At 35.6% G+C, this 27,289-nt stretch overlaps 5 protein-coding genes across 5 annotated transcripts; 3 read left to right on the top strand and 2 right to left on the bottom strand.

Moving 5' to 3' along the window:
* The first annotated feature begins 4,789 nt into the window (after positions 1 to 4,789).
* On the top strand, positions 4,790 to 6,857 carry LOC116012944 (transcription factor MYB4-like). The gene is made up of 3 exons (XM_031252610.1): positions 4,790 to 4,907; positions 5,329 to 5,458; positions 6,344 to 6,857. Exons 1-3 carry the CDS (start codon positions 4,790 to 4,792, stop codon positions 6,855 to 6,857), a joined length of 762 nt encoding a protein of 253 aa, XP_031108470.1.
* Positions 6,858 to 12,248: 5,391 nt separating this feature from the next.
* Positions 12,249 to 13,469, top strand: LOC116012945 (transcription factor MYB4-like). Its single transcript, XM_031252611.1, has 4 exons — positions 12,249 to 12,297; positions 12,433 to 12,553; positions 12,852 to 12,981; positions 13,079 to 13,469. The coding sequence occupies exons 2-4, from the start codon at positions 12,445 to 12,447 to the stop codon at positions 13,467 to 13,469; spliced, it is 630 nt and encodes a 209-aa protein (XP_031108471.1). The 5' UTR covers positions 12,249 to 12,297; positions 12,433 to 12,444.
* Positions 13,470 to 14,230: 761 nt separating this feature from the next.
* On the bottom strand, positions 14,231 to 18,651 carry LOC116011679. Its single transcript, XM_031251082.1, has 8 exons — positions 18,220 to 18,651; positions 17,578 to 17,717; positions 17,360 to 17,459; positions 17,147 to 17,245; positions 16,444 to 16,791; positions 15,778 to 15,870; positions 15,491 to 15,697; positions 14,231 to 15,048 (listed from the first exon to the last, which is right to left on the bottom strand). The coding sequence occupies exons 1-8, from the start codon at positions 18,535 to 18,537 to the stop codon at positions 14,788 to 14,790; spliced, it is 1,566 nt and encodes a 521-aa protein (XP_031106942.1). The 5' UTR covers positions 18,538 to 18,651; the 3' UTR covers positions 14,231 to 14,787.
* A 1,056-nt stretch (positions 18,652 to 19,707) lies between these two features.
* On the bottom strand, positions 19,708 to 23,456 carry LOC116014133 (glutamate dehydrogenase A-like). The gene is made up of 9 exons (XM_031254139.1): positions 23,133 to 23,456; positions 22,836 to 22,949; positions 21,336 to 21,557; positions 21,146 to 21,220; positions 20,942 to 21,058; positions 20,618 to 20,868; positions 20,454 to 20,529; positions 20,294 to 20,380; positions 19,708 to 20,084 (listed from the first exon to the last, which is right to left on the bottom strand). The coding sequence occupies exons 1-9, from the start codon at positions 23,238 to 23,240 to the stop codon at positions 19,899 to 19,901; spliced, it is 1,236 nt and encodes a 411-aa protein (XP_031109999.1). The 5' UTR covers positions 23,241 to 23,456; the 3' UTR covers positions 19,708 to 19,898.
* Positions 23,457 to 24,639: 1,183 nt separating this feature from the next.
* On the top strand, positions 24,640 to 27,195 carry LOC116012402 (metacaspase-1-like). Its single transcript, XM_031251934.1, has 5 exons — positions 24,640 to 25,052; positions 25,571 to 25,901; positions 26,044 to 26,164; positions 26,276 to 26,491; positions 26,834 to 27,195. Exons 1-5 carry the CDS (start codon positions 24,710 to 24,712, stop codon positions 26,891 to 26,893), a joined length of 1,071 nt encoding a protein of 356 aa, XP_031107794.1. The 5' UTR covers positions 24,640 to 24,709; the 3' UTR covers positions 26,894 to 27,195.
* The last annotated feature ends 94 nt before the right edge of the window (positions 27,196 to 27,289 follow it).

Here is a 27,289-nt window from a genome sequence, read left to right on the forward strand (position 1 = left end):
TTTATTAAATTTAAATTTAGTTTTAATATTTGCTAGCTACAAGTTGTTTTGCCTAAAACAGAATAGTTTCAATCCGAAATGGATAACTAAGTAGGAAGAGTATGCCAAATATCTTGTGCTCAGATGACAGTTATGTGGCTCTCTTTGAGGGAAAGTCACAGGATTGAACTCTGGTTGTGGGGTATTGACAACAGATGCATAACTTTATAATAAAGTCAATAGTACTAAAAAAAAAAGTAGAGTATGATTCTCGTACTTAAATATCATAAGTTTGATTATTTGATAACACCCTCTTAGTTAAGTCCGTCATACGTCGTCTTTTTAGTACGATTTATTTCTTTTGTGTAATTTATCGACTATTATACATGAACAAGATCTACCTAACTAGTATGTTGTCTTAACCATCATTTGTACATCATACTTTGATATTAATAATCAAAATTAATCATTTATGACTATATTAAAAGTTATAACCAATAGTAAAGATGCAATTCTATTTTCTTACACTTAACTCAAATTCAAGTACTATGGTTTGAATTCACAATTAACTCAACCCTCTAGCCTCTCGATCTTGTCACGAGAAACATCATATCGTACCTCGTACCCATCATTTAACTAATATAAGCTGTAAATTCTCCAAATGACAGCTTTACTTGACTTTTAAATTGAATGTATGGGGTGGCTTTACAGCAATTATCTTCATATATATAAAATAAGATATTTAATTCTATTATGCTTTTATCCTGGGCAATGGGCATATAACCAATATGTCTGAAAATTACCTGCGTAGTATATATATGTAAAAACAAAAAAAAAAAAAAATACTACACATATTTTGAAAAACTTTCCAGTGTACCATAAAGCTAACATACGATTTAAAGGATGTGTTAGTCTATCACTTTAACATTTAGGAAATTAAAAGATGTGATTTGTCTAAACTAATAATAGTTGGATTGCACATTTACTATTTTTATATTACATACTTAACCGGAGGCAAAAGAATGTCGATGTTGAGAAAACGAGATCAAAATATGAAGAACAAAGACATGCATAAAGGAAAGAATACAAAATTTACCTAGTTTAGGGTGCCTATGTTTATGGGAGTAAAGTAGAATTCTTTTATTAATTGTGACGATAATACATTCAGGGTTATAAACATCATATTCATATAAACTTTAGTCGGTGATACATTATTTACAAAATTACTCATCTACCGTACTGTGCAAACACTGCACCCGCATCCCTAACACACTCATCAAACCCCAAAGATAAGCATTATCACTCCGCTCCACTCTTCCCTCTATCCCTAATAAAATATAAGATATACACAATAGTTCAGATTAATTGTTGATCGCCTCGACTTTTTTCTTTTCAATATCATTAAAGAGTTAAAAGAAAAAACAAAAGCAAAAGCAAACAAAATAAGAAGAGTGAATGTAACATAAGACGAAAGACGTAAAATGTATAGTGAAGAGTTAGCTATATCTAGCTAGGTTGTGGCATGACCAGAGACGTACTACTGATGGAACGAAGGAAAAGAGTAAGAAAAGACATATTGGTATTTGGTCAGTCATACAATAATTCATTTTTGTCATACCTTTCACATTGAAAATGCGCCTCAAATAATTGATTGTTTATGTTAAACAATTGATTATACAATAATTAAGGTTGCTTTCATTGCTGAAATGTTCTTTTCCATTCAAAGTAATTAAACAAAAGCTGGATCCCACGCACTTTCTAGCTTGTTTCTGGAAATCAAAGTTGATTTCAGCATGAAACCACCAAGCTAACGTCACTCCACTCTTCATCTCAAATAATTTCAAATTCATCCCAAAAACACTGATTCAGTAAGTGGAACATAATTTTCTTACAAGAAAATTACAAATTTGATTCTTATCGTCCATAGTACATAAAATAATTTAGTTTTCATGTATGATTTGTGGGTTATTATATCGAACCAGATATTATTTATGTTATGGATACACAAGATTACTACATTAATATATATTATATTCTACGTGTGGAATTTATATATATTGTTTGGCATTACTCATGAGAGGTCATTGGTGGAAGAACGACCAATCAACATCAATGGATAATTTTTTTTTTTTTTTTTTGGGTGGTTAGGGAAGAAGGAGACTCAAGACAACCCATTTTCATTTACTTGAAGTAATTAGAACATCCATGCATTTTGATAGGGTGTGTTAAATATATATATATATATATATATATATATATATATATATATATTAATAGAGTCTAATGATGTACTAGTTTTTTAGGGTTACCATGTACTAATAAACACCTCATTACATGTGTCATCTATGTTTGTACATGCCACAATTCCTTCTGACACGCACTAGTGCTGATTCACTAGGCGTAACTAACGTAACTCTGACAATATTTTAGTCGTTATGCACTCTTGGACGTGTGTGGCCGAGCTACCAGGTCGGTTGCAAACTTTGTTTTAATTTGCCTTAGATATTATTGCACCACCGATGACCTTGCCGAGCTTCTAGATAAGCTTGTTGAGCTGGGCGTTAAGCCTAGTAATAATTCCCCTAACACATACTATGTTGATATCTACATCTTACATTAATTATTCGACTTTCACTCAAAATAGGTATCATAAAAATATTATATTGTTGTGTACACATAAGATTCAAAGTTCAAACTTCATGTTTAAGCGGCTCAAGAGCTAGATTCATTTTCATTTCTAGCTAATCTCTTTGTATTAAATTAAATAATGTGTGTATAGACACATACCAAACGAATTTACTAATCAAAAACTATAACCCTAAAGACGAGTTTAAACATTTGTCAAAATAATACAACATTGATGTGACCTTAATATACATTTTTTAATATTTTTTTGACAATTCTAAGTTACATATAAGATCCTTTCTTGATGTTCACGAATTCGTACGTATTAAGTTGTATATCCCTTCAACGTCATCTTGAAAGGATAACACTAACCTTTTTCTTAGAAGAAGATTTTTTAATAAAACATATAAATATATAACTTAGCACCCCTATTCTCAAAAAAATATAACTTAGCACCCCTTATTTAGCTGTGATTTTTTATAAATTTATCAAGGCCATTGTACAAGTTTTGCTAGTTTATTTTGATATGAATGGTAGATTTGTCATATTAAGTATTTATCATTATGCCAAAAGTTATATATATATATATATATATATATATATATATATATATATATAGCTAGGTCTCAATTACATAGCAGTAATTAGGGTCACGTTTCGATGGCGAGCTTTATTTTCCAAACAATCCTCTCCTAGCACATGCCTCGCACCTATTAGCCTCAAATGCATAGCATGCTCTGCTCTGATATCAATTGTCAGATTAAGTGCTTATTAATACTTCAAAAGCTATAATTTATAGCAAAAGTTCAACTTTATTTTTTTATATTTGTATAGCAGTCAACATCACATTTCGGTGACAACAGAATATTGGCTCATCCATCCAAACCTTCGCCCAACAACATTATAAATTTAAATATTTTACCTATCATACTCTATCATACGGCCTATTTTTGTGTGCGCGTGCACGCGTGGGTATATATATATATATATATATATATTAAATACATAAATATAAGTTTGACTATACTCACAATGAGTTTGCCATACGAAGAATATATTTACAACAAAAAAAAAAAGTGCATAGTCGTCGTCAACAAAAAATTATGAGTACATGTAACTTGCACCGATGCTTATGTTGATAATACATATGAGTTCGAACTTACTATAATATTTTCTATTAGATTCCCAAATAGTTTGGAATAGTTACATAAATTAGTCTCAAGGTTGAGTAAAGGTCATATCTATGTATCAATGAGGCTATATATTTTGATCCCTCTGGTCAAATACTCGTTATATTCTGATTATCAATGTCAAGAATGAAAGTAAATTAAAGTGCGAGTAGAGTTTAATTCTTATACAAAAAAATCACAACTTTGATTATTGTAAAAATCATATCGGTCAGCTATGCCACGCAGAGTGTTCTTAATGCAATTTACCTCTTATGTTTAATTTGCGGGCTAGTTATTACATAAGAAGAGAGTTTACCTCAGTCATGTGAAATTCTCAAATCATCACTGCCTTAGTGCATAATTAAGGACTAACCCTAGAGAAAGTGTTTTTTTTTTTTTTTCTAACCACATGTTTCCCTAGTCAAGGTACACTATAACGGTACACTCCTCACATGGTAACTAATCATGTTTGTGAAGTAAAATCTTAAAAAATGACAAAAAATGCCCAAGACTTCTAGTTAAGAGACCGTTGCTATATAGACACCTCAATTGGTCACACGGATGAAGTTTGAAAACAATGACCCGGGTGAGCCTCACCAACAACAGTGTAGGAGCAACCTCTTAAAGTGAAAGTTCTGTGTCCAATATGTTACCATGATTTACATCCTTCAAGATGCTCTGTTAAGTCGGAGCGTGGGTACTTGGGATTCGGAAATCAACCTTTTACCTGGAAACAACAAGAAAAAAGTATAGTTAAACTGTTAATTAAAGATAAGTTGGATAGATATGTCAACGCAGTAGCTAATTAATGAATTAGGAGGGGCAGTAAAGACATTGTGACAAAGTTGTTAGGGCAAATGAAGCTTCTGGGAAACTGGTTTTGGGGTCTTTCAAAACCAGACGACTATATAAATCCAGTTTGGTCAGAGATCAGAAATCACTGCTCCATTATCTCTGATCTTCTCACTCTAATTGAGTGATCAAATCTGTGCACCTCAGTAGTTGACTCTTTATACATGGAACCTGCAGCAGCTCTGAAAAAGGGGCCATGGTCTCCTGAAGAAGACCGAAAACTGGTCTCATACATCATGAGATATGGCATTTGGAACTGGAGACAGATGCCCAAATATGCAGGTACTATATATATACACAAACCTAGATTAAACATATACATACCACTTTGGAAACAAGAATAAGTTCGAAGAGATTAAGAAACATGTTCCCATCCATCTTGTCTGATGAGAACATCATAATATATATGTATGTTATGTTATGTTCTTGGAGTCTAGGTTTCATTTCTTGGATTGATCCATGTTCTTGCTTTCATCCCAGGCCATAGATATGTTTGGCATCCAGTTAATTAGTATGAAATACAACTATATATGCATATATTGCATGTTTAGTTATATCCGATATAATTTGAACCAATTTTGGTGGTATATCTACTTATCTAGTACAATAGTAGTAGTGCTGATGGTACCTGATATTATCGGGACCTAAAAAATTCAAGTATTGCATTACCCAATTGAATTATTGAGTGTATGTACTTATGTAGGACTTGCAAGGACGGGGAAGAGTTGCAGGCTTAGATGGGTGAACTACCTGAGTCCTGATGTGAGGAGGGGACCTTTTGACATGGAAGAAGTTGCAATTCTCATCCACCATTATCAATCACTTGGAAACAAGTAAGATTTACTCGCTTCAATATGTTAGTTCTTAGCTAGTATAAATAAAAATTGTTAAAATATAATTGAAAATCAAGATTTTTGATTTTCAACCAACCATTTTTAACACAATTGCAAATCATGCTTCTTGATATTAGGTTTCAATTATATACAATCAAATCGACTAGATCAGTGCGAAGATTAGGGTGCATCTTAAATGGGCAACTGATGCACCTAATCTTAAGCACCTTAAGCACACAAACAAAGCACCTTAAGAACACAAATTACGCGTTTTAAACACACAAACAAAGCAATTTAAGAATACAAACCATACACCTAAAACTTTAAAATGATGAATCTTAAGTATTATATATAACTGACGCACTTTAAGTACATAAACCACACACCTTAATTAAGAACAAAAATCACGTACCTTAAGAAAGAAAACCACGTACGCAGCTAAAGCTTTAAATCGACCGACGCACCTTAAGCTTCAATAGCTGACGCACTTTAAGCACACAAACCACGCTCTTTTAAGAAGGAAAACAACGCACCTTAAGAAATAAAACAACGCACCTAAAGCTTTTGATCAACGCACCTTAAGTTTCAACAAAAACCCACATTAAGTTCTCACTGAAGTACTGACGCACCTTAAACATAGAAACCACAAACACAACGCACCTTTTAAGTTTAGCCAATATGGAAAATGACCAAATTGCTACAACATTTTTTTAATCTTTGTTAATCTTAAACGGTGATTTAGGCAAGATCAATGACTCTCACCACACCGCACCATCCGCATTTGAATCTAATTCTATATATATGGAGTGTGTTGTTAATTAATTTACTTAATTGTTTATTAATATGCTTGGCACATACTTAATGACTACATTTGATGTATTCTAGATGGTCGGCCATAGCCGCACAGCTTCCAGGAAGAACAGACAATGACATCAAGAACTTCTTTCACACACACTTAAAGAAGCTGTTGAAGATAAACAATGCCGCCGCACCCTCACGGCCCAAACCCTCCATCAGATCAAAGCGACTAATATCACAAACAGTCGCCACCAATCTTATTAACAACACTGTTGCTGCCGCCGCCCCGCCGCCGCCGCCGCCTGAATCTCCAGATTCTTGGAACAGCGAGAACTACGAGGTTTCCGACAACAACATCAATTTCTCCGAAACACCGCAGGATAATAATAACAACAATATGATGACGATGATGAGGAGTTCGCCGCAGGTTGTTATATTGGAGAGCAGTCCGAATTCATTTGCGGCACCACTTTGTGGGGAAGATCGTTTCTACACGGCGGCGGCGCCGGTGGATGTGAAGATGAACTTTTCATCGTCCTCCGATGTTGATGCCACGGCGGATTTCTGGTACAACATGTTAGCAGAAGCAGAACGTCTTTAATATAGTAATAAAGGAATGAAGGGTTAATTTAAGGAATGGAATATAATTAGGATGTATGATGGGGTTATGGATGGATTTATGATCCGACAGGGTTTGGTCGTCTCTATCTGGTTATAAATTGTTGTGTGATTTTTCATCGTACAAACTCGATTTGTATTCTGTGGTTTTGAGTATTATTGACTATATGCATGCACGAATTGAAGTTCAATTCATTAGTTATATTCAATTCATTAGTTCTGTCTACGGGTGTAAATGAACCGAGCTGCTCCGTCAAACTTCGGTTTGAACTCACTCAATTTTAAGCTCAAGTACGAGCACAAATATTTTAGGCTCGAGACAGGTCGAGTTGCTCGCAAGCCATATATATATATTATTTGTTTGTTTGTTTATTTATTTATTTATTTATATTTAGTGGTAAATGAACGGAGCGGCTCGCGAACTGCTCAACTCGAGCTTAATCAACTTCGAGCTTAGCTAGTTTAATTTTCTAGTTCGAACTCGAGTTAAGCTTGACTAGTTTACAGCTCTGTCACTCATATACTGAGTTTTATATATATATATATATAATGATTTTGAGATTTACTCGTGGTGTGTATCGAGTAAAAAAGATCAGTTAGTAAGAATCGAACTCATGACCATTTTGACATTAGAATTATGCTCCCTTCACCTACTAATAAGTCATGAGTAAGAATGAGATGGTATGAGTCTCCATGTACTAGTTATGATTTTCAATATTGTTATAGACGAAAAATCTATGGTTTCCAATAGTGTATACTATGGGTGGCAACCTCTAGGGACAGATCCAGAGAGGTGCACGGGGGCAGTTGCTCCCCCTCCCTCACCCACCCCATTATATATATGTGTATTATTGTATGTATGCATATAGTATATGCTTTTAGTATACATAATAATACAGTACCATACATAAAATCATTGAAAGTTATATTAATAGCAAGCTTAGTTGGTTGGTAGTAATTAAGTTTTATTACAGAATGAATAGGGATTAAATTTTGCTAGCTACATTTATAGCATCGATCTTAATAATTACAAGTTTCAAATTTAATTTTTCATGAAAATTTTCTTGTAATTTTTTATCGACTCCGTTACAAATTATTTCATAAATTAAAATGTATGAGACTATGAGCATTACTTTTACTCATAGAGCCCTAATATTTTCTTTCATGTTGTGTCAGAATTCTAGTTAATATAATTATTATAATTCGATTATTATTCAATATTAGAGAGGAAAATGGTCATTCTTTGCATCATTGCATGTCTACCTCCGACCACAACCTAGAACTTGGGAGGCTCTTTCTTCATAATATCCAAACATTCTACATCTTTGTCTCTTTCAGATTATTAAAGATCAGAATCCTATCTAGGACTCCTAGGAGCAATAAAATTTGACAATTAGCTTGCCCATAAAAGTTAAAATTTTTCGTTTAAAAAAGTCGCTTATCTTTCTTCTCGAAAGGTTGAATTCATAATCCAACAAAACATTTGTAAGGATGTAAATTATGATAACACTGTCGCTAGTAAGACTCAACTCCTAGATTTTCTCCTTAAACATCATTCTTGTGACATATTGAGATGCTTATGCGGACAAGAGTCACATATTTCAACCCGATAAAATTATAAAGGATAAATTACAGTAACTAATTAGATATGAGGACTAGTACGTGTTTAACAAAAGAGTAATTGTGTATGGACTCGATCTTACATCCTTATTTATAATTTGCCGCCTAGAAACAATTAATTGAGCTACTATTTGAGGCATAAAATTTTGACCCTTAACTATGTGAAAGCTGTAGCTTTATTGTCTGTTTAACAATTAATTAATTAAAGTTCATAATTAATTATTTAAAGTAGTGCAAAATCTGGTCATACCTCGTGTCCACCAAGCTCGGTATTATGACTCACTCCCCAAACAAAGGAAGAAAGAGATGAGAAACATCTATCGTACATTCGTACCTGGCACCCATTTTTCCATGTGAAATGCTATGATAATTAACAAATAACAAAAGAGAAAATCTTTAAAAATATCGTAAATATCAAAAGATGTAATATCGTAACTCATAGAAATACGAGTTACACATATGTGTAAGAATTTTTTTTTCTTTGTTACGTTATGTGTCAATTTAAGAATATCACTGTAGTTTAATACCGTAATTCATATTTTGAACATATTTCGATGAGTTATGATATTACATCCTTTGATATTTACGATATTTCTAATGTGTTCAAAATATGAGTTAAGATATTGAAACACAATGATATCCTTTAATTGACAAATAAGAATTGAAACATCTTTTGATATTTACGATATTTCTAATGTGTTTGAAATATAAGTTATGATATGTGCAGTGTAAGGATTTTTCCTTTGTTATTTGTCAATTTTAAAGGTAAATTAACAGAATTTTTAACAAAAAGACTAATGGTAACAATCAAATGAAAATCATGGATGTAGTACGAATTAAAAGAATATGACTAAATGTGACAATGCCATAATAGTCGAAGTCTAAAAGTAAAATTTGCTCTAATTATATATATGTTAGTTAAACTAAACTAGCTAAATAGATATATTGAGATAGTGTGTTTCTTTCAGCTTAATTAACCAAGATTTCTAAATTCGAGTCCTAAAAATACAACTATCTAAAAACTCTTGAAATTCTACTTTACATGAACAAGAAAAAAAAAAACAAAATGAAATGTCTCCAATGCATTGGTCTTGTAAATGAAAATCTCACTTAAAATTTGCTTGCAACAGTATGTAGTGTGGAGGTTTGATTCTAGTCACGAGCATTGAATGTTTGAGCTCGGGTTGAGTTCCTAAGTATGCACATAAGTGTATAATTTGATGTTGAATCTCGAAACTATATTGGTTCAATTTCTCTCTTCATATGCATGAGACATTTCATGAAATTCAGAAATATTCATTCTTTTTTTTATTTGAAAAACAGAATATAGCTTAATAAAAAGAAATTTAAAAAAAGGATATATTATTATATATTTTGTGGGCATCCCTAAATTCTTCGAAGGACAGCTTGACTTGACTTTTGGATATATATGGGACCCTTGCAGAATTTTGTTGATAAAATATATGTAACAACTCTTGTCGTTTTGTGGGCTTACCTCAGCGTGAGCTGTTACTCTGTCGTCATAACTATTACTCACCAATCAGCTCCATCTTGTCTCTTATCTCCTGGTTTTTGACCAAAATATGAAGAATTATTGATGTTGTTTGGAATTGGACAACATTATAATAGTTTTGGAAATTAGATAAATATATAAATATTTCGATCTTTTTTATACAAAATGTGTTGATCTGTTATTTTATTTTATTTTCTTGAAAAAAATTATTAATTGAAAACTTAAAAATGTTTTTGTATTTTACGAAATTTCAACGATTTTGCTGACGGATGACAAAAATGGTCATTTTACAATAATACTAGGACTAAAGGGGTGTTTTGAAAAAAAAGACTATGGTCCTGTTTGGTAAATAATCAGCCTATCAGCCAATTTTGGCTTATTTGACCACTATTAGTTGGTAAATAATAAGCTTTTTGTAACTCCAAAATGCTAAAATTCAAAAGGCTACTCAAAGCAGCCTTTTCAATTAGCTTTTTGAGAAAAGAAATTATACCAAACAGCTATCAGCTAATTTATCAAATAACTTTCTACAATCAGCCATTGTTATCAACAAATCATACTTTCTAACCCAATCAGCTAACAGCCATTTACCAAACAGGGCCTAAAAGTAAATTCTCACTTATAAACCTATGACCAAAATGGAATTAACTCTAAAATATAATTCAATTCACTTGTCCTAAGAGAATAACCAAGTGAGCAGAGTATAATTCTCATACTAGAAGGTCACAAATTTGATTCAAAAGATCACTTTTCATTGTAAAAAAAATAATGAAAAAATGTCTTCTTTTCTTTTCTTTTTCATTTTTTGACTTCTCAAAGTTTGTTGGAAATAATTAATCACTTCATGATCTCCTTTTAAATTTGGACAAAGATCTGCAAAATCTAAAGGAGACTGAGGTAATGATGCCATTGGTGGCTGGTGGGTGCAGTTGACTATACTATATATTCCCTTCATACCCATTTTTCCAATCTATGGCCTAAAAAATCAAAATATGCATACATTAGTAAATATTTAAAAGTAATTTTTGGTCAATTACTAAGATTATGATCACATTCAAATGAGTGTTGGACTATTTTTGATAGAGTCGGAAGACGTCATGATTTTTGTAATTTGTTTTTCCTTCATAACGAAAGAGAGAGGAAATGTTTTGGTAAATTACTAAGGGCATCCCCAAATGTTACAATTAAGCAGTTTTCTTCATATATATTATCAACAAATTATAAAAAATAAAATGGATTAGTCAAGAAAGTAACAAGTGCAGGTGCAATATAGCATTCCTACAACTCACTAGGGCACAACATGTCGCATTTTTCAAAACAATTTTCTTTTAGGAACAAAGTGTGGAACATCTATTGACTCCACACGTTGTCTCTCTCTTCACGTCATCATTTTTCTTGCCTGGAAGAATTTTTTAAAATTGAAGATGCCCGAAGTGAATTTTTTTGTTATATGTTTTATGGTGGTATCGATCAATTTGATCATAGGCGTACAATTAATATATTGAGTATTAAAAAAAATTATTGGCACACCAGTATGTATTATTAGAGATAAATTTAGATTATGAAAATAGAATTTTAAAATTTTTTGCATAATATATACCTCAATCATGCATATACTTTATTTCCAATTGAGAGAAGACGACAAATTTAAGTTGTTAGAAACCCAATTCCTGAGCCTTTCAAACCTCAATTCAAAAGTTTGACACTGTATTATATTCCTAACCAATATCCACTAAGTAATTAAATTAATATATGACAATAAATTAATAAAAACCCTCATAACAAAATCATACTTTTCTTGGGTGACGATTGAGGAAATTAAACCCTAAGAGTGTAGACCAGGTAAATCCCATTTAACTTTCGTGTAATAATTGACAAATCACATGATCGGGGAGAGAAAAATCAAACTAAAAAGACTATGTGTGATTAATGGATCAAGAGAGTATTAACAAGAATCGAACTTGTGGCCTTATACTACCAGAATCATGCTAGCTCCAAAAGTGCTTTGATGAGGAACAAAACAAAGATAGTTGGCCGTGCGTTTTAGAATTATTATTATTATTAATTAGTTTAATTTAATGATGTTTGTATACAAAAGTATGTATGATGATATGATGTTGTTTTCTGAGGAAGGGAAGCATGCAAGTTTGACCATCATTAATTAATCAAATCGATCACACACAAGCTAAGTGAGAACTGAGAAGGACCCTTCGAAGAAATTCAATTCATGCATGTTGTTCTCATTAATTTCATGATGGTCCAGTTTAGTTTAATAATTCCAACAAGATAGGTAACTTCCTTAATTATATCGAGAATGAAAGTCCTGCTGGCAATATACATGTATTATTATTGCATGGATGAGGTGAGTAGAGATTTATAAGTGATGAGGATTTGGAAAGACAGCAATTAAGTTAAGGTGGTGCAGGAACAACTAACCATGGCGGAAGTGAAAAGGGGAGCTTGGTCCCCTGAAGAAGACACAAAGCTTATCTCCTATATCCGCAATCATGGCATCTGGAACTGGACCCAAATGCCCAAATTTGCAGGTACTCTTATAATTACTTGGGGAAGTCTTGTTGTTGTCCACAACCCATTAATTAATGTGACTTTACAGTTGTATTAATAGTCTGTTTAGTGGCTACTGGATTGATTGATTATATAACTTAAAAATTTGTTGTTGATGATGTTTTGAGTACTGTCTAGAACTCTTTAACATGACTACACACATGCAAGAGTCAATTATATTCTTAATTTGATGTTAGCTAGCTAGCTTACAGTTGTATTAACAGTCTACCTGGTTACGGGTTGCTAGGTTAATTGGTTGATTATATGTATTGGGTGCAGGGCTTGCAAGAACAGGAAAGAGTTGCAGGCTGCGGTGGGTGAACTATCTGAGGCCTGGTGTTAAGAGAGGGCCTTTTAGCAGAGAAGAAGTTGAGATTATCATCAAAATGTATGAGTCAATGGGAAACAGGTAATCAATGCAACAACGTAACAAATTAAAATAATAATCATGTTCATTAATTAAAAACAAAAGGGTTTTGTTTCTTAGCTTTTTTGAATTAATTAAGGTGGTCGGCAATGGCGGCACAGCTTCCGGGGAGAAGTGACAACGAAATCAAGAACTTCTTCCACACCCACCTGAAGAAGCAACTTCGGCGACAAGAAGCGAAACATGCGGCGACTGATCACAGAATTAGCAAAGCCGACAAGACTACCTCGGATGATGCTAAGATTAATATTATTGCTGACGACTGTAAGTTATTGGGTTCATCATCATCATCAGTTGTTATATTGGAGAGCAGCCAAAGCTGCAGTAGTAGGGTTGAGAATAATGATGGTTCTTCTGGGGGTAATAATGGAACTGCTGCTGTTGCACCACCATTCTCGTCCGACACAGATGATGATGTGAATGCTTTCTGGTATGATGTACTAATGGAAGCAGAATATCTCAACTTCTAGCCTAGCCTAGCCTAGCTTCTACTATATGTGAAAACAAGATTTGCAATTGAAAACAATTTTTCCAATTACTTTTGGTATTGGAAAAATGTTTTATATATATAGAGTAGTACGTAGTTGTCATTTTTTTCAACTGTTTGTAACGCCAATTCTAGATGAATTTGGTTTTAAAGAATTATAGTTAGCCTTTCATACATGGAGGTAACCATAGTTGAGCTGATTAACTATGTGTCAGTTTGGATTAGAAGGTAAGTTTCACTAAGTACATTTGCAAATAGTAAAAGTCTTCTCACAAATTAAAGGTTAATCTATCATACTATGCATTGAAAGTACACCATCTACCTAACATTTTTAAAATATCCAATCATTTTTCATTTATAAACTATTATAATAATCAAGGAAGAAAGTGAACTTTTCCCAATTATAAATCATGAGTTATATTCTCTGATACATTCATGAATCTGCACTCTCTTTTTATAGTGGATAAGATTATTTTTAAATTTTTAATAAATGTAAAACAATAAGGAAACATCATTAGATAAATAGTTCTACTTCCTGATATGTGACAAAAAATAATAAGTTATCTTCATTATAAAAGTTCCCAAAGAAAATATATATCAACATCAAAATTTTAAGAAATAGAATAAAAGTTGAGAGTAAAATTTAAAAATAGAAGTAGCATTCCTTTTAGATATATATACAAGAAAGCCAAATAGTATTGGTAATGACTAATGACACTGCTGCAGATGGGACACATAAACCACTTTCCTTTATTTTCACTTCGACTTTGAATAAGCAAAGTTCTCCAATCCCAATTCTACATTTCAATTTTAAACACATGATAATTGAAGACTTAAAACTGTCAATAAAAATACAACGGATAACGGGCAGTATCCCATCAACTTCAACTAGAAGTTTAAATTGATAACACCCACAAGAATGTTAAGGATGAATTACGGACACAAATTAGAAGCCCAACAAGAAAATGCAAAATTTGACAAAAGGAATATGAATACTACTAGTATACAGTCCCCAACATTTTAATGAACAATACCTGTTTATCAAAAGACATTTGTACTACGTCAGAAGAAGGAATAAATCATGTAAAGTACGTAGTCTTGAGCTGTTAAAACAACCGTTCTATCTGAATACAACAAAATGCCATCAGTTCTGGAAGGTAAGAGGCGCTGGTGTCGTTGTTCATACCCTCTTTCTTTGAATGAAATGGGTTAAGCATCACTGCTGCTGCCGGTGACAGATTATAAATTATATGGAGTATAGAAATAGAGGTGCAGGCCGGGTTTACAAACATGAATAAAGCTCAGAGTCCTGGTATGGATTCGAGATTATATTTTTCTGTAGTTGAAGTTTCAGCATCTTGATTTTCTTTTGGTTTCTTCTTCATGGCATCAAGAGCTTGCAGATATGAATAAGATGCACTCCTATTTGATGAAGGACTAGGGTTGCTAATTTTGCTGGCAAGGAATCGGCGAATCAGGCCCCTCAGGAATGGAGCCATCGTGTCTGGTTCATGCTCCAGGTAGTACATGATTCCCCCCATGCAAGCACAGAACAAGGCCACCTGGGACAGTTCACACCCAATAAAAACACTTCAGTTACTTGACAAAAGAGACACACACTAACAAGATTAGCCTACTCAAAATAGTTTGCTAATTTTATCAATTTCCAACCTGCCCCAGAATGCAAAAGGGTTAAATGCAATACAAGTTAGAACCAAGAAAAAAATACAAAATCATAACAGCATAAAGCCAAACACTTTGAACAGAAAAGAGCACGTCAATCTACACAAACTGGGCTTTGAAGTAATGAAGAAGCCTAAATTGAATAGGTTTTGAAGTAATATGGAACGAGAGATTATGCAGCGGAGATTAGTAGGACTATCCATACTAGACAATAGGCAATACTTCTGCATTCTTGATGTTCGGGAACAAATGGCAATTCACTACAATCTACACAAATTGAGGTTCAAAGTATCAAAGACATCCAAAATCTATATCCAATACCTCTGTATTCTTGACATCGGGCATCAAATGGCGATTCACTAGAATATACCATAAAGATTCCCCAGCTCGTGGAAGAACATACAAGGCAAGTTCAGAACGTCTTGCTTTTTTCTCTAATAGCACAGAGAGGCCAGATGCTCCTCCCGCAACCCAATATACAAGCTTATGGTCCTTCGTTGCAACCTTTCTATGCAAGCATATGACTGCCTTTTTAAATGACAAGAAAAAACGATTTGTAAGTTTATGCAAAGTCTCATGAACAAAAACAAAGATGGTAAACCAAATACCTGAAAGATCCCCACAAAAGCTGACAAAAAAGTTGTTGAACGGACAGCTCCAGTAAGAGCATGCCAACAGGTGCGTACAGGGGCAGCCATAAACTGGTAAGGACATCAAATACAATCAATAGTTGTGTTAAAAATCAATGTATTTGGTTGAAAAAAAAAATTACTCAGTTACAATTACATTACAGCAGTGCACAAGGGAAACATAAAAGAGTATGCATGTCCTTCCCAATCAAACAACAGCCATCTAATGAGTTTGGAAATTCTATTCACTGCTAACCAATAGACAACTCTAAAAGTATGAAGAGACTACAGCAAATTCTATTTCTCATTATTCTGAAGGGTGTTACATACTGGAGGCAGCACGATCATCAATTAATCTGGTAGAAGATGTAGGGTCAGTTTAAACCAAAAGAAGAGAAACTTCCTCTAATATCCTATAACAATAGTGCCATTTTAAATAACAGAGTTATACTGTACCCAGGTTAATCCAACACATTCAGCAAAATCAGTTACCAATGCATTATACAGAAGCTTCAGACAGTCAATAATATATCAATCACACTTCAATTCAAAGAAACTAATAAGTGCTACCTCATAAAGTATGAAATCACTAGTCTAGAAGATATAAACCAGAAAATTTTATTTAAACTTTAGAATAGGATTTACCTTCTGCAAGCGCAGAACAACAAATGGAACAAAAGTCAAAGAGAAGTAGAGAGGAAATGTTTTCCGAAAAGTAGCTGCTGTTGCATTAGCATTGTGTACCAAACAGGAGTTGGTGCCAGCATGAATCAAAGAACATGGAATAATAGAAGGGAATTCTTCCAGCTTTGCATTGCTTGAAATCTTTTTGTAGGATAAATAAGCAGATAGTGACGCAACGTCTACTGGTGAGCCTCTGCAACAATCCTTAACTGCCTTGTAAACTGGTGCTGCAACAGGGCCAGTTTTCTGAATAAAATCTTGATATGATTTTGGCAAGCTTTCAGGGCGCATGATGAAGGCATACATAACCTGAAATCATTTTAAAATTAATGAAAATGCAACATGAAACAAGTATGCACAAAGGATAACGTGACACCTATTACGTCTAAGTGCCAAAAGAAACAAGTAATTTAGCATTTACAATGTACAAAAATATTTTCCTAATTTAATAAGAAACATGATGATAAGCTAGTAAGATACACAGCAACTCGTCTCGGAACTATAGCAATTTAATAAGAAACATGATGATATTATGCCAGCAAGAAACCATAGCTTGGCACCTTCAATCCCACTCTCACCAGAACTATACAAGCTGGTAAGATACACAGCCAAACAGGTTTACAAATAGAATATGATATATTTTGTTGAGAGATAAGCAAAATACCTGGGCACAAGCTAAAGCAAAGAGCAAAGAATCTCCATGACTCCAATGGCTTCCCCAGAGGTGAAATTTGTTCTTGGATTTAGCAGAGTTATATGCACACTGATTGATGACGAGTAATCAGATTACCACCGGAAGTAGAAGAAATGAAACATTGTTTGTATTTCATGAACCATAAAACTTGAAATGAAGAAACAGGTATCCATGACTATGTACCTGGGCTACCCTAGCTAGAAGATACAAAGCAAGTGTGCGCCTCCGGCTGGAATCATCTAGTGCTAAGATGGACAGACCTGCAACTGAACCTGCTAAAATTCTGCCCCATCATCCCCTTTAGCAAAGTCACTTTAATGGAATAGGACACAATCCATTAAAAATGTAACAAAATCTAAACACAGTTAACAGAATAGAGCATTTTTGCATGATAAACTTACGCATTTAGTGGAGTTTCTTTCTTTCTCAGCTTTCTCAGCAAACACCTTAGAGCATGATAGGAACCAGTAAATCCCCCAAAAAGTAAGCCAATCCGACATGCTTCCTCTCTTACAATCAGATCTTTTTCTGAGACAAGTTGCTGTATAGAATTTGTGCTTTTAGAAAATTATGATTCCAGGCAGGAAAACATGCTCTCACACAAAGGAATGGGCAAACTGTTAATTAACCTATGGATTAATTTCTGTTAATTTAACTACAAAAGATAACTTAGTTGATTATAAAGAATAATTGCATTCGTAACATACTTCTAGTTTTCGGTCTGTTTTGTTTGATCATGGATACAAACAGGATGCAAAAAAGTACTGTAGAAGTTCATCTAAGTCAACAACTCCAATATATTATACTGGTATAAAATGCACTAATGAATCAATTCTCTTCAATTAAGCAATCAAGTGAAGAAATGAGCATATTGATCTATTGAAAGTAGAAAAGGAATTTCAATATAAGAACCGAAATTGCAAAATTTTTAGGCGGAACTAAAACAATAATGAATACCGACTATTGAATAAACCAATTAAACAGCACAGATGAACTGAAATACAATACACGGAGACAGTCAGATAGATGAAGAGGTTTGGAACCTTGAGGTCAAGGAGAGAGGAATAGGACTGCCGGCGAGCGAGCTTGAAAGCTCGGAGGAGAATTCCGATGCCAACGCGAACTCCGTAAGAGAGAAGGAAGCTCTGACAGAGGTTACCGATTGCATTGGCGACGCAGGATTCATCGGCGTGGTCGCAAGGCGGGTGGAGACCACGCTCGCGGCGCTGTCGACGCTGCAGCTCCTCTATGGCATCCCTGAGGCGCTCCTCCGCCTCGCGAAGGCGGCGCTCCGCGGCTGAGCCGGCGTCCGACGAGTCCGCCGACTGAGATTGCGACAACGAGCTGGCGTAGGACCGCATTCTGCTGAGAGTGATGGCGGTTCCCGCATCCGAGCAGGAGCTCGAGGGTAAAGATCACAGGACAAATCGATGATTCAAACTAAAACGCAAAAGAAATGAAACTGAAAGTCTCAAACTGAAAGCAGATGATGCAATAAATGGGTCAAATGATAATATTTTCCGTATATTATATTCTATAGTGGATGGACCCTTTATTTTTTAAACCATATTCCATACCATTAGAAAAATTATGCATGACAAAGAGTTCCAATCGATAAGGTGTCATTAAAAATTAAACTAATAAGTTTCATGTAAAAAGTCATGTTTCACACACTAGTCGACCGCAGAGGAGTAAATCAACTTAGATGGTCCATAACTAACTAACTCAAAGTCTCAAACTAAGAACGCTTAAAAAGGCCAAAAATAAAATTTATTGTTGTAAGATTCAAACGCCTAACATTTAGAAACAAATCATATGTCTTATCAATAAATTTATGTAAGTTTATTATTTATAAGTTAATTATGTATATACAAGGGCCTAAATATGAAATGGGGGGTGGGAGAGCGGGGGCAGTTGCTCCCACTGTGTATCCGTCAATGTATAGTAGACAACTCTCGTTAAAATTATAATCGGTTCAAATCAATAAAGCCAATAAATAGCTCCAGCTAGAACATTATGATTACCAAGTTATTGTTTGTTTGACAGCTATGCTGCTATGTTCGTTACTCTTATTTGGGAGTGTGTTTGATCGATGGTGGAGCTACCTTAGAAAGAGTGGTGTTAATTGACACCACTCAAATTTTTAATTTATTATCTATATATAACATATATTGTACATGTATTCAATGTAAATTGACACACTGTCGATCAGTACAATTAATAACACTACTAAAGTATAGATGTCATATGCAGAGACGTCAATCGAACCAGTTCACTTAGTTTCAAGTCAATAAGCACATATCCTTAAATTCAAGTTAATTAAGTTATTGTTTTTTATTCTAACTCGTTAACTTTTTTATCTCTTCAAACTATTTTATCAGTTTCGGACTATAATTAACATCGTTAGTCATATGACTCGTGTCGTGCATTACAATATTACATGCGATCTACGTGACTTAAAACATTTGCTGCAACAACTGCACGGCTGCCAATCACTAATTATCTGTTGAGTCTGTTATGAGAACATTACGTTTAGCAAACTATACATGGAACATATGTAGTTTATTTGAAAACACACACTTTTACAGTCCCGCAGGAAAGTGTTACCTTAACAGAACAGAAACTATGAAACAAAACAAAACAAAACAAGAAATGGTGAACCTTAACCATTATTAGAGGGCATAACAGATAAAGAGTATGAAGTGAAGATTATATATGCAGTCTATGATCCCCAGCCCCTCAAGAGGGTGGAGCGGGCAACGCGATTCACCCCCAAAGTGAACGCGCCCATCCGAAGATTGCAAGCGTGGGACTGGCACATGTTCTTGATGTCACCGAAGGCTCGGGTCATGTATTTCTTGAGCTCCTCGTTTACCTGATCCTCGTCCCACATAAAACCTTGGATGTTCTGTCAAAAATACACGGGAAAAATGCAGTTTGGGTGTCCAGGAACACGAGAAAAAAAAAAAAAATAGATTCTGCAGCTCTGCTCGGGGATTCTTATAAATGTAAATAAATAAAATGCAGAGTTCTAGCAACAAGATATAACGGGATTCATTCGTAGAGGTTTATTTACGTTTCTCCATTTAAGGCGTTAAAGTCTAAAATATATTTTACCTGAACCCACTCGAAGTAACTCACGGTCACACCTCCAGAGTTGGCATATATGTCGGGGAGAATTACAGTTCCTTTCTTGGACAAAATCTGCAGAAGATTGAGAACATGAAAAATAACACGAAACGTGAATTGGGATATAAGAAGTTTACGTGTTTGGTACCTCATCGGCTTCTGGATCGGTGGGATGGTTTGCACCTTCTACGATGAACGTGGCCTTGATATCCGAGGCGTTTTCTCTGCAGAGGGAAATCAAAAAGATAAAATCGTATGCAAATATGCAATGAATACAGTTACTTATTATGTAGGGAATGAATCACTAGAAACCTGTTAAGGGCTCCCCCCAAAGCACAGGGTATAAGAACATCACATTTATATGTCACCAATTCGTTGGAATCCATGGCATCTCCACCGCTGAAATTAGTTAGCTTCCCCGTTGCTTCTTTATGCTTGAGCAAAGCCGGGATATCAATCCCATTCGGGTTCTTGAGCGCCCCAGTTATGTCGCTAACTGCAACGACCTTACCACCTCTCTCGTGCAAAAGCTTTGCTGCCCAAGACCCGACATTTCCAAACCCCTAAAACTCGTGAAGTTCAGATAGCGGGATACACATTCTGTGGCACGATAAAAAACAAACGAAATGACATAACCTGAATAGCAAAGGTCATATCCTTAATTGGTTTCCCATATTCAGAAAGCAAAGCTTCCGTGGCATAAACCACTCCACGCCCAGTTGCAGCTTCACGGCCAAGTGACCCCCCGAGATCCTAACATACAAAACGAAAAGAAGGTACTTAAAGAGAAGATAGCATTTTGATTCAGCACGAAAAAGAACGTTATGGCTAGGAGCTTACGATAGGTTTTCCTGTGACAACAGCGGGCGAGTGGCCATGGAATTTCGAATACTCATCCAGAATCCACGCCATAGTCTGTTGGTTCCTAAACACTCTAAGAATTAGTCTTTTCCTAAAACATTTGTTAGCTCGTAAATGAAACAAACATTGGAGAAAAACACGAAGAGCCCTGATGAAAAGGATGATTCACCTGGGCGTTAGTGCCCATATCAGGCGCTGGTACATCAGTATGGATTCCGATGAGATCATGAATCTTCTGGGTGAAGACACGCGTAAGGCGCTCCAACTCACTCCGACTCAAATCCTTTGGATTGCATCCAATCCCACCCTTCGCTCCGCCATATGGGATATCCGCTACAGCTGTCTTCCATGTCATCAATTGTGCAAGAGCATTCACCTCATCGGGGTCAACCTTGTATAAAACGACAGACAAAAACAGCTCAGCACAAGACTAGCTGCATATCATAATTAGCTGCAATGAAGCACCAGCAGGACAGAAATGGAAATAAACATGCCCGAGAATTTTGACATGAAAATCTGGTAATTTCGAAAACAGCCTCAGCAGAGTAGCATCTTGTTTCCAATCTGACCAAACAGGTTCGTAAACTACATATTTGAAATCGCAATTTAACTTCTAAGAAAACAACAAAACTCACTAAAATTAAGACAAGATGAAAACTTCCAAATCTATATCCCATTGGTTCATACTTAATGCAGAGGCACAAACACAATTTGCGGGCATTGCACAGAATTTGGTTAAGAGAATACTTTTTTTTTTTTTTCATTCTTTGTATGTGATTATGTGTGTGTATACCCGTTATCCTATCCAAACAACTAGAGGGATGGCGACCCATTTGCAAGTCCAATGCATAAGCCATCTCGAAGTCTGACTCCACTCATCAATTACAAGAAGTGCAAAATGTCAGCAGAAAGCTCCAAGCAACAGAACTCCAGCTGAGGGAAATATGCACTGTTTCCAAATTAGTGATCCTAAATACAGATCAAAGATACAACAATGTTTTCTCATGAATATTGTGCAAACCATATCTGATTCAACCAAATTGAAACTAAATCCATTAATGCAATCAATGGCAGAAAGTCGGCTACTTTGGGTAACACAAGAAGTCATCACACTGCCAATCTTATAGGCTAATCAAAGCATTGCAACATAAACAACAGTAAAGCCAATACAAAACAATGCAGCCTCCCAAATCCCAATCCACCTCAATTCATCCTCAGATTTCTTAACAAATTATATTGAATCAATAATCAACACTGTACTCAGGTTCTTAATCCCAGCAAAATCAACCAAGTCATCAAAAGAATGTTGTGTTTACCAAAACAAACAAAGCGGTCACAAAGTAAAGCCTGTATCTAGCCCGCACATGTAACTCAGTTGGTTCCTGAGTGACAGATTGTGCGCAAGGACGCAGTGTGGGTCCCACACCCTGTTGTGGAATGACTCCTTGTCAGTACTCGTCACTGATCCTCCCACGTAATGGAGTGACTCCTTGTGAGTACTAGTCACTGATCCTCCCACGTAACGAGCCACTATGTAGTGATTTACCCCTCCACAATCTTGTCGAACCAAGATATGGGGCCAGGGCAATGGATTTTGCCCTTTGTGGGCAATAAATTAAAAGCTGAATCTTTTATAAGAAAGATTAGAACTAGAATCAAGAACAATCACCTCAGGATGATATCTTATCCCTCCTTTCATTGGCCCACGAGCATTATCATGCTGCACTCTAAATCCAATGTAAGACACCAGGGTTCCATCATCCTTTGGAATTGTGCATTCCACCTGATCAAATCCCACCAATCATCACACTTGCAATCACATTTCTTTAACACTAAAAACACAACAAAGGGTGCTTGAAAAGATCACTCCTTTCGCTATTCCCTATTCTGGGTTGCCTGGAAAGATCCCCAAAAACTCATTCTTTTTTTTTAGCTTTTCCCAGCGACACAAATTTAATACACGTACCTTAATTTCTCTGAAGGGGATCAAAAGACTTTTCTCGATTTTGGAGTCGAGCCCGAGAATGCGACTCGCCAGGCGAAAGTTGCGGTTTGTAGCTGCAAGAGCGTTCATGGCTCCCTCGTGCTTCTGTTTATAACTGAAGAAGAAACCAGAAAACTCAGAGAAGATGCAGCTGAGATTGATGAGTGATGACTCTTTGGTGGCCGGAGATTAATCAGAATTTTTACACTTTGATTAGGAAGAAATAATAGAGAAGCGCAAAGTATAACGTAGGGGATTAACCAAAGATGAGTTGCGAATTCGGAGATTTCCACAATTCCATGAATGGATCCTCTCGGAACTTTTGTTAAAATGATGTTTTTTACTTCTCAAAAAATGGAAGTTGTTTAACAAGTTTTTTAATTTGTACCTAACAAATATAATGTTATGTTGTTATACATGGTATGTTTTGATTGGTTAATCATTAAACTTACAAATTTGTTAGAAGATAATCATATTAATGTAATTCCTTTATTTTTAGTTACTTGAAAATATATATTATCATTACTTTTTTGGAAGAATACTATAATTGCTTAAGAGTGTGTATCTAGTAAACCTAATAATAATAAATTAATTATAAAAAGAGGTAAAAGTATGATAGACTCGACTAAAATAGTGCACTCAACCCCACGGCCGCAAGAAGGCGGTGATCAGAATTCTTTACCGGAACTCGAGGCATTAGTTGAAAACATGTATGAATGTGCTAAATTCATGTATGAGATTCTTGCTGGTACTCATCCAGTCATCCTGCCACCTAAGTTGATCGGATAATTAATTTCATTATTGATTTGGGTGGATCAACTGTTGAAAAAATAAGATAGTTTATCATATAAAAAAAAAGGAGATTAAACTACATTAAGAAATCAACAACTCAGCAATACATTCAGAGAGTTAAAAAACATGTTTAAATGAGCCACATGATTCGCTAACCTCTTGACATGGCGAACCGAAATGTTCCCAATGTCAGTAGCCAAAGAAATGCATTGCTTAACTATAAAATCAACATACACGAAAGGTCTAAAGTACGGGAATTAAAAACATGACAAAAATTTAAACAATCAATTTCAACAATAACATTATTGTGTTTAGTTTCTTTTAGCCAAACTAGAGCTTCTTTGACTGCTAGTGCTTCGACCAAAAAATGATCTCGGTCAAATGTTAAACGATCACACTTGACAGCCACAAACCTTTCCTGATGATCTCGGAGCATCACATCGTAACCTGCACGATCATCAAATATCATTATATGATCATTTGTTTACTATGATCATGAGTATACTTTTCAATAGTGAGAGGTAGATTTAGCTTTCTCCTAAATGAAAAAATGATTAATAAGTTTGGGTTTTGCATGAAAGTGTCAATCCAAGTAGTTTCCTTTTGTCCTCATCTCTCCTTCCTACCAACTTCTCCACTAGTGACTTGTGACCATCATTCCATACATACGACTATACGACCAAACCTTGTCATCATCCATTCAATAATTCACTCTACTTTTCTGTGTTCCAAACCTCGTTTTCTTCAAATATTTTTCGCTGAAAACGATGATGCTCGTTGACTGCTCCCGCTGCCGCACCCCGTTGCAGCTCCCGCCGGGCGCCAGGACCATCCGCTGCGCAATCTGCAGCGCCGTCACGCGCGTCGCTGATCCTCTCGTCGCCCCGCCGCCGCCGCCTCCCCACCACCACTACTCTGCTCCGCCGCCCCCGTTCGCCCCCGGCCCCTCCTCCGGTCAACCCCACGGCCGCAAGAGGGCGGTGATCGTCGGGATTTCTTACCGGAACTCGAGGCACGAGCTGAAAGGGTGTCTGAATGATGCTAAATGTATGAGGTTCTTGCTGGTCAACCGATTCAAGTTCCCCCCAGACTCCATTCTCATGCTCACTGGTACAGTTTCCTTCAAATCAGAACGATTAACATTATAGTGTGATCTAATCAGTTTAGATTGTTCATAACTTATCAGCTCAAATAGAAAAAGACAGAGTCGAATTTGTAACTTTGTAATTACCAAGTCAATAATCTGACTAATTTCTTTGAGTGATGAGGTAATAGCAGTTACTACTCAAAAGTGTGCACTTAGTAAATCTTGCCTTGTAACTCTAGCTGGTCAATCATTATTGTGTGGGTCATAATCTATATAACTGTGTGGACCGGGGTCCACAGCTGTATGGATCCCGGTATTGACCATACTATCAAATAATGTACATTTAATATACAAATAATGTACTTTTAGTATAATAAAAATGTACATTATATTCAACTAATGTACATTATAATATTTTGTATAATGTATATTCAGTACACAAATAATGTACTCTTAGTATATTAAAAATGTACATTTTGTTATGGCAGAATCCTGCTAACCAGTTTTGGTCTTGATTCTCTTCTGGAAAGTATACTTTCAGAGGAGGAAACTGACCCTTTCAGGATCCCAACCAAACACAACATCAGGATGGCAATGCACTGGCTTGTGGTGGGCTGTCAGCCAGGGGATTCTCTGGTGTTCCACTACTCAGGCCATGGATCACAGCAAAGGAACTATAACGGGGACGAAGTCGATGGCTATGACGAAACGCTTTGCCCCTTGGATTTCGAGACTCAAGGGATGATCGTCGATGATGAAATCAACGCCATGCTTGTTAGGCCTATCCCTCGCGGGGCTAAGCTTCATGCCATTGTAGATGCCTGCCATAGTGGCACCATGCTTGATCTACCCTTCCTTTGCAGGATGGACAGGTATGTCCAAAATTGAAGCGTGTACTCCATCTCAACTAAAAGTCTGAGCTGGTGGTTGGATTGCACATTTATGTTTATATATTATTATATGCAGAAAAAAATGCTTATCTGAATCAGCATTTTTGATTTGGATATGATGCAGAAGTGGGAGGTATATGTGGGAGGATCATCGCCCTCGTTCTGGAGCCTGGAAAGGATCGAGCGGGGGAGAAGTCATATCCTTCAGTGGCTGTGATGATGATCAAACCTCTGCTGATACAGATGTAAATTAAAGCTAGCCTTACCATTACAGATTTGATCAATTCTTGAGATGAATAAAAAAGCAGATGGGGCTGAATAATGGCCTGATGTTGAGTTTTTCTTGATTGTTGCAGAGTTTATCTCAGGTTACTTCCACAGGTGCAATGACATATTCTTTCATCCAAGCAATTGAACATGGACAAGGGACAACCTACGGCAGCATTCTTAATGCAATGAGAGCCTCAATCCGCAGTTCAGACAATGGTTTAGGAGGTTCTGCTGGCAGCCTTGTGACTTCACTTCTCACAATGCTTGTTACTGGAGGGAGTGGTGGCATTGGAATGAGACAGGTACATATATACAACCTAGACCATGTTCTTTGTGTGTGTCGGAATGCCGATTAGGGTCACAAGGTGGGGTTTATCCCGTGCACACCCTCGAGTAGTGACTGCAGATTTTTCTTGTGAATCATATTAAATGGTGTCTGAATTGAGTATTACATTTGAGTTTTCAAAATCTCTAGCCGACAATTAGATTTTTCTAAGAAGGGGTTCGAACTCCCGACTTGTCTTTAAGGGACAAGAGTGCACAGCCACTCACTCTTGAGATTTGTGTGTTTAGTTTTCTTGTTTTTCGTTTCTGTGCTACCTAGCTCATATGTAATGTTAAGGTTGTTTGCTCTTTTTTGGCAGGAGCCGCAGTTGACTGCTAATGAACAATTTGATGTATACACCAAACCATTCTCATTATAACAACCGAAGCATGCAACATTTTAGGCTCGATTGGATATTGTCTGATTGTCAAGAAGTTTGTAACTTTAGATGAAATGTCTCACTATAACAACCGAAGCATGCAACATTTTAGGCTCGATTGGATATTGCCTGATTGTCAAGAAGTTTGTAACTTTAGATGAAATGTCTCACGATATGTACCCCATTTTTGTTTTTAAATCCTCACTTGATTTTGAGTTCAATTATTTATAGTATATGTACTTGTTGGGGACATTTCCAGTCAAGTTAGTTGAATAATTTACAAAAATCATCATTTGTTTCTAGCTGAATCTTGAATCTCAACTTTTAAGGGTTTTTCATATTTCGATCTGATAGAACATTTGAAAGATGTAAATCATGATAACTCAAACATAGAAA

Source organism: Ipomoea triloba, chromosome 3 (assembly GCF_003576645.1).
Source record: "Ipomoea triloba cultivar NCNSP0323 chromosome 3, ASM357664v1".
In the NCBI taxonomy this organism is placed as follows: domain Eukaryota; kingdom Viridiplantae; phylum Streptophyta; class Magnoliopsida; order Solanales; family Convolvulaceae; genus Ipomoea; species Ipomoea triloba.

Coding starts and splice junctions, on each gene's coding strand:
- LOC116012402 (XM_031251934.1), top strand. CDS start 24,710: ATGATGCTCGTTGACTGCTCCCGCTGCCGCACCCCGTTGCAGCTCCCG. Junction 25,053..25,570: donor CTCCATTCTCATGCTCACTG/GTACAGTTTCCT, acceptor GTATACTTTCAG/AGGAGGAAACTGACCCTTTC. Junction 26,165..26,275: donor AAACCTCTGCTGATACAGAT/GTAAATTAAAGC, acceptor TGATTGTTGCAG/AGTTTATCTCAGGTTACTTC.
- LOC116014133 (XM_031254139.1), bottom strand. CDS start 23,240: ATGAACGCTCTTGCAGCTACAAACCGCAACTTTCGCCTGGCGAGTCGC. Junction 22,950..23,132: donor TCCCCTTCAGAGAAATTAAG/GTACGTGTATTA, acceptor GGATTTGATCAG/GTGGAATGCACAATTCCAAA. Junction 20,381..20,453: donor CCGATCCAGAAGCCGATGAG/GTACCAAACACG, acceptor AATCTTCTGCAG/ATTTTGTCCAAGAAAGGAAC.
- LOC116012945 (XM_031252611.1), top strand. CDS start 12,445: ATGGCGGAAGTGAAAAGGGGAGCTTGGTCCCCTGAAGAAGACACAAAG. Junction 12,554..12,851: donor CCAAATGCCCAAATTTGCAG/GTACTCTTATAA, acceptor TATTGGGTGCAG/GGCTTGCAAGAACAGGAAAG. Junction 12,982..13,078: donor TATGAGTCAATGGGAAACAG/GTAATCAATGCA, acceptor GAATTAATTAAG/GTGGTCGGCAATGGCGGCAC.
- LOC116012944 (XM_031252610.1), top strand. CDS start 4,790: ATGGAACCTGCAGCAGCTCTGAAAAAGGGGCCATGGTCTCCTGAAGAA. Junction 4,908..5,328: donor ACAGATGCCCAAATATGCAG/GTACTATATATA, acceptor GTACTTATGTAG/GACTTGCAAGGACGGGGAAG. Junction 5,459..6,343: donor TATCAATCACTTGGAAACAA/GTAAGATTTACT, acceptor GATGTATTCTAG/ATGGTCGGCCATAGCCGCAC.
- LOC116011679 (XM_031251082.1), bottom strand. CDS start 18,537: ATGCGGTCCTACGCCAGCTCGTTGTCGCAATCTCAGTCGGCGGACTCG. Junction 17,460..17,577: donor AAAGAAACTCCACTAAATGC/GTAAGTTTATCA, acceptor ATGATGGGGCAG/AATTTTAGCAGGTTCAGTTG. Junction 15,049..15,490: donor CCGATGTCAAGAATACAGAG/GTATTGGATATA, acceptor GAACTGTCCCAG/GTGGCCTTGTTCTGTGCTTG.